Source organism: Pteronotus mesoamericanus, unplaced genomic scaffold (assembly GCF_021234165.1).
Source record: "Pteronotus mesoamericanus isolate MK-2021 breed Mesoamerican mustached bat unplaced genomic scaffold, CSHL_Meso_final contig_20, whole genome shotgun sequence".
NCBI lineage: Eukaryota > Metazoa > Chordata > Mammalia > Chiroptera > Mormoopidae > Pteronotus > Pteronotus mesoamericanus.
This window is the reverse complement of record NW_026555085.1, coordinates 2283595-2290121: the sequence shown is the minus strand read 5'-3', so window position 1 is coordinate 2290121 and position 6527 is coordinate 2283595. Positions and strand designations below refer to the sequence as shown.

At 52.3% G+C, this 6527-nt stretch overlaps 1 protein-coding gene across 1 annotated transcript; it reads left to right on the top strand.

The window, feature by feature from the left end:
* The first annotated feature begins 4026 nt into the window (after window positions 1-4026).
* Window positions 4027-6245, top strand: ZBTB12 (zinc finger and BTB domain containing 12). The gene has a single exon (XM_054569134.1). It carries the CDS (start codon window positions 4043-4045, stop codon window positions 5420-5422), a length of 1380 nt encoding a protein of 459 aa, XP_054425109.1. The 5' UTR covers window positions 4027-4042; the 3' UTR covers window positions 5423-6245.
* Window positions 6246-6527: the final 282 nt, after the last annotated feature.

Below are 6527 nucleotides of genomic sequence, written 5' to 3'. Positions count from 1 at the left end.
CCCCCATCTCCCACTCCCACAGTCAATTCCCACTCTGTTGTCCATGTCCATGGGTCAGAAAGTTGGAAAATTTTAGTTTAAGTAATAGCTAATAAGCTTAGTAAGCAAGTATGTAAGAGCTATTGTTCCAGGAACTGAAGGTATGACCCACCCTGACTCCAGGAGACCATAAGCAGTTCCACCATATTTATTCCTCAGGAGGACTGCAAGCAATTCAAGGTGGTATCTGAGTTATTGTACTCCAGGGTGAGATGACCACTGGCCGGGACACAGCTAAAGACCATAGCACAGGGCAAGAATGCTGCAGTTTTTTTAATCCAATTAACTTTTCTCTAAATTCCAAACCCCTTACCTACACTTTGTTCTCCTTATAAAAAGGGCCTTTTAAAATGGAATTGAAGACAGCCTATTAGGGTACAAACCCGGCGTCTTCTCAGATCACTGGCCATCTGAATAAAGCACCCATAAAGATTCACTCCCAGTCTCTGCTTATTGGGTCTGGTAGGTGACAGACAGCACAAACACTGGCTTTTCCGGTTTCAATTTCATTGAATAGAATACTGAAACCTCTGGTGCCTCCAGGTCTTTAAATCTGGACTAGAACCTAGAACTTCTGTCTCCTAGTCATTACTTACGTCCCTAGTCAGATTTATTTCTCACACTCACTAAGAATCCTTAATTTATCTGTGAATTTGACACCACACTAGGGTATTCGGTACTGCCAACCAGGGACAGGAGGGCCCCTCATCTCTCACTGGCAGAAGGTGGAGGCCAAGGGCCAAGGATCTGGATACCCGTGCATGGGGTGTGTGGGAAAGGAATCCTACAACATCTTCCCACCGGCCTGTACAGGAAGAAAAACAGCCTGGTGCACTATTGTTTCCATATAATACTGTAACTAAGTGGACTGAGCACTCTCCACTCCACCTGCCACCAAGAACTACGTGTCTTAAACTCTAAACTGAGATTGGGCCCCCTATCCCATTCACACTCCCAGGAAAGAGAAGTAGCAAGGGACAGGATACAAAATTTTACAAACTTAAATCCTTACCTTGATAGATTTTTGTATTTCTGCTCACTGGAGTGTGAACTATTCTTTTGAGAAGTTTGGCAATGATAAAAAGAAGGGAGGAGACAGAGAGATAGAACTTTGAGTTAAAGTTCTTTTGAAAATTTTGTAGTCTCCTGGTAAGGCAAATGGGAAGGGAACTATCAATGATTCAGCACCTAGTGTAAGCCATGCTTATTTAAACCTCACATTAGCCCTATAAGGAATGGAGATCTCCAATTCAAAGATAAAGATTCAGAGAATTAAATAACTTGCCCGAGGGCCCTCTTTTCGTAAGCAGTAGAATGTGACTCTGAGCTTATGTGGCTAACACAAAAGTCAAAATTCTTCCTCCAGTCTACACGGCTGACTACAAAGATTTCTACAATGAGGGCTTTTTAAGAATAGAGAAAACTGAGTGGAGGCATAAAAGTCAGATAACTTAAAAGATAAAGGCAAAGAATCACAGCACCAACTGAACACTGACCCCACCCTTAAAGGGCATCCCTTGAGTCCAGGAATTCCACTTAAGTCAGGAACAAACTTTTTATAGGTGGATGCTGGCAGAGCTGAAAAGGAATGACTTCAATAGTCATTTATTTCATGACTTTTATTTGCAAAATGTAACCCATGATGTACATAATTCCTGCAATCAAGACAATTCCTGCAACCAGATTGTGACACATTATATAACAAGCAGTTTCATCAAAATTGATGTGTAAGGAGAAAGCTGTAGCCCTGGCAGCTCAGTTTGTTAGAACATCATACTGATACACTAAGGTTGTGGGTTTGATTCCTGGTCAGGGCATATACAAAAATCAATCAATGAATGCATACATAAGTGGAACAGCAACAAATCAATGCCTCACTCTCTCTCTTTCCCTTCTTTCCCCTCTTTCAAATCAATAAGTAAAATTACAAAAAAAGAAATGCTGTAGTATCCTGGAAGATGTAATAAATCCAATCGGCAGGAAACAGGGGCTTCCTCACCTGGAGTTGGATGGGTGGGAAAGTGTGGGTAAGAAATGTTAGTGAGGAGGGGCAGTCTTCAAGGTGCTAATAAATGCTAGTACTGAAGCTGTGGAGACTGCAGGTTACCGTAGTTTGGGAGTGACAGAGAAAAAGAAGGTAGAGGTGAAGGGTTGAAGGAGGTTTCATTTAGGCTGGTGAAGCTCTGACCTTGTTAATTTGGGGGAGGGATGGTTGCAGTTGGGAAGAACAAAGATAGGATTTTTTTTTTCTTTTTCTTTTTTTTTTTTTTAAGATTTTATTTTCAGAGAGGGGAGAAAGAGAGGGAGAGGAACATTCATGTGTGACAGAAACAATTGGTTGCCTCTCCATGCCCCCAGCTGGTGACCTGGCACAGAACTCAGGCATGTGTCCTGACTGGGAATCGAAGCTGCCACCTTTTGGTTTGCAGGCCGGCACTCAATCCACTAAGCCACACCAGCCAGAGAAAGATAGTAGAATCCTAATGGCATAAATAATCTCGTAATTAGAAATAGTACTACTAGGGCTACTTACATAGTAGGGGTGAAATGGATATGCAAGGTCATCGGCAGTTCAAGTAGAGGGCTGGAGGGCATTTCCCTTGAAAAGAAGTTGGGGTCAATTCTGAGAATGGAGAGGGGAGGATGGATGAGATTTTACAAGTGAAGTGAGGTGGAGGAAACTTGAGGGCACTGGATTGTCTGGTCTGGAGGGCTGGGGTGGTTACTAACTTCAGAAGAGTTGACAGTCTGGAAGTGTTGCTGGAGGAACTGTGAACATACTCAAGACGGGATGCACGCGTGGACAACAGTGACCAACAGCTCAGAGAGCCGCGGGGCGGCCTGAGGCTCTGGGAGGGGCCGTGACTGTGGCCCGGGCCCGCTAGGTACCGCTGGGCCTAAGTAGCACCACCCAGGGAGCAGGTGGCTGCACTGCCAGCGGAGACCAGCCTCCAGGGGAGCGCGGCGGGCGGAGACACGCACTGGAGGACGCTGACCGCCCGGAGCGGGGAGCAAGCCCGCGTTAGCGGGCCTCTGCGCGGCACTTCGCACGCACGCGCAGACCGGCCGCTGAGCCCGGAGGCACAGAGGAGGGGGAGCTAGAACGAAGGGTGTGTGGAACGTATTTCCGCTCTGGCGGACAAATAATACCGGCCAAAGGGGAGGCCAGGCCATCCGGCCCTTTAACCGTGTAGGGGAGCTGGTAAAGAAAGGGGGGTCGGGAAGGGGGGACTCCTGCTCCTTTAATTCCCTCCCCTCTTCCTCCTCCCACAGTTCTTGCCGCGGCCGCCGCGCGCGAAGCCTAGAACACACCACACGAGCTGCCCCCACCCCGCCGCCCTGACGCCCACGCGGAGCCAGCCTCGCGCGCGCGCGCTCCCTGGTCACCCCCGCGCCTGCGCGCTACCCAGGGCCTGCCCGAGTGTGGGGGCGCCCGCGGCCCCGGGGGGGGGTGGGGGAAGTAGGGGGCAAAAAAGCAGAACGTGGACGAGGGCCAGGTGAGACGCGCGCGCATTTAGGGTCGTGGGGCTCGGGGTGGGGGGGCGGCGGGCCGTGCACCGTGCGTGCAGGCGGCGAGGGAAGGACGTGAAAGGCGTGTGCAAACGTGCAAGGGGGGGGGCGGAAGAAGGAGGCAGCGAGTTAAGGGGGCGGGGTGAGAAGACCTGCAGCCTGGGCACCCCGGAGCCCCAGGCCTTTACTCCTCCTGCTTCGGTGGGGGCACGGGCTCGCCCCATCCCTGCGGGCGGCTGGGCTGGGGTTATGGACGCCGCAGCCCCGCCTCCGGGAACCACGCCTCCCTCTCTTTGGAGGTACAGAACCTCCTCCTGCCTCCCCTTCCCGAGGCTGGGGAAACTGAGGACAGTCCCCGAAGATTGGGAGATGTGATGCTGGGGGGCCGGGCAAGAACGGAGGAAAGAGGCCTGGAGCCTTGGCTTAGGAGAGCCAGAGACCTTTGTCTCTGACCGGTTTCCTTCCCAACTAGGGTTGCCCACCCCCTGCCACAATGGCGTCTGGGGTGGAAGTCCTGCGCTTCCAGCTGCCTGGCCACGAGGCCGCTACGCTGCGGAACATGAACCAGCTCCGAGCAGAGGAGCGGTTCTGCGACGTGACCATTGTGGCCGACAGCCTCAAGTTCCGTGGCCACAAGGTCATCCTGGCTGCCTGCTCCCCTTTCCTGAGGGACCAGTTCCTGCTGAACCCCAGCTCTGAGCTGCAGGTCTCACTGATGCACAGTGCACGCATAGTGGCCGACCTGCTCCTCTCCTGTTACACGGGTGCCCTGGAATTCGCCGTCAGGGACATCGTGAACTACCTGACCGCCGCCTCCTACCTGCAGATGGAGCACGTGGTGGAGAAATGCCGGAATGCCCTCAGCCAGTTCATCGAACCAAAAATAGGCCTCAAAGAGGATGGGGTCAGCGATACCAGCCTTGTGAACAGTGTCAGTGCCACCAAATCCCTCCTCCCTCCTACCAGGACCCCAAAGCCAGCCCCCAAACCCCCGCCCCCACCCCCCCTACCCCCTCCGCTCCTGCGGCCTGTGAAGCTGGAGTTCCCGCTGGATGAGGACCTGGAGCTAAAGGCCGAGGAAGAGGATGAGGACGAGGATGAGGATGTGTCTGATATCTGCATCGTCAAGGTGGAGTCTGCCCTGGAAGTGGCACATAGGCTCAAACCTCCCGGAGGTCTGGGAGGAGGTCTGGGCATCGGAAGCTCCATGGGCAGCCACCTGGGGGAGCTGGCCCAGAGTAGCATGCCCCCCAGCACTGTAGCCCCACCGCAGGGTGTGGTGAAAGCTTGCTACAGCCTGTCCGAGGATGCAGAAGGGGAGGGCCTGCTGTTGATCCCCGGAGGCCGGGCCAGCGTGGGGGCCACCTCTGGCCTGGTGGAGGCAGCAGCAGTGGCCATGGCTGCCCGGGGGGCGGGGGGCAGCCTGGGAGCGGGGGGCAGCCGGGGCCCCCTGCCTGGGGGCTTCTCCAGTGGTAACTCCCTAAAGAACATCAAGTGCACCAAGTGCCCAGAGGTGTTCCAGGGTGTGGAGAAGCTGGTCTTCCACATGCGGGCGCAGCACTTCATCTTCATGTGCCCACGCTGCGGCAAGCAGTTCAACCACAGCAGCAACCTCAACCGCCACATGAACGTGCACCGCGGTGTCAAGTCGCATTCTTGCGGCATCTGCGGCAAGTGCTTCACACAGAAGTCCACACTGCACGACCACCTCAACCTGCACTCAGGAGCGAGGCCCTATCGCTGCTCCTACTGCGATGTGCGCTTTGCTCACAAGCCTGCGATTAGGCGGCACCTCAAGGAGCAGCATGGCAAGACCACTGCCGAGAACGTGCTGGAGGCCAGCGTGGCTGAGATCAACGTCCTCATCCGCTAGTGCTAGCCCAGCAGGCGCTGGGTCCTTGGGCTGGGTGAGAAGGGGGTTCCATGGCCCAGGAGAATAGGGGGTTGGGGATTCGAGAAGGCAGGTATGGTGGGGAGCTTAAGCAGACACACACATCCTAAGGAAGAGGGCCAAGATTTCTTGGAGAGATCCTGCCTCTTAAGGAAAGGATGGAGAGGGAGAGGGTTCTTTGAGAAGGCCAAGGGAATACAGGGTCCCAGAGAAAGATTGTCTTCTCTTAGAGATGCATGGATATGTGGAGGGAGGGAAAGGGTCCTACAAAATGAGGAGGCAAAACAACTGGAAAATGTTTTCTTCCTAGCTAAGCCTGCCCAGGGAGAGGTCTGACATTTCTTGAGGTAGTGTTGGGTGGGTGGGAATTGGGAGGGAATTTGTCAGGAATTGTTTACATGCTCCAGCTTAGAATAGATTCTTGGGAGAGGGACTGGTAGGGGGAAGGATTTTTGAATCCCAGAAAGGAAGGGAGGGCAGGTACTGCATGTAGGGGCAATGGGGCTGTGGGTACAAGGCTCACCAAAATTCTAGGGAGAACAAGGTGGCAGGTAAGAGAATATGAGGGTGAGCATCTTGGGTAGATAATGGGAAGTGGGGTACATAATAGAACAGGGAATAGTGGTGGGGGTAGGGGTAGAGCATTAGATGAAAGGACACAAGAAGGGCCGTTTAGGGAGAGGAGAGTTAAACAGTATTTCTTTTTTTTTAATTTTTTTAGGATTTTTCTGGAGTTCGGGGTTTTACGGTTTTGTTTTTGCTTTTTGGGGGGTGTTTTGGGGTTTTTTGTTTTGTTTTTGGTTGGTTTTTTGGGGTTTTTTTTCTGGTTTTTTTTTTTTTTTTTTGCTTTTGATTTCCACAAAATAAATTTTTTTTTAAAAAAGCAACTTTTTCTTTTTCTTTATACCGTGACTGGCCAAAGTGTATAAATGACTGCCCCATCCTAGACAGCCTCTTGATTTGGTCATTACCCAGAGGTCACAACTGATGCAGGTCCCATTCCTGGAGGAGGCTTGATGGGAGAGTAGTGTCACAAGTAGGCTTATCTGACCAGGGACCCTCCCAGTTCTGAAGCCTTAACACCTGG

What these genes read in the sequence shown, in the direction of transcription:
- ZBTB12 (XM_054569134.1), top strand. Translation starts at nt 4,043, where the DNA reads ATGGCGTCTGGGGTGGAAGTCCTGCGCTTCCAGCTGCCTGGCCACGAG.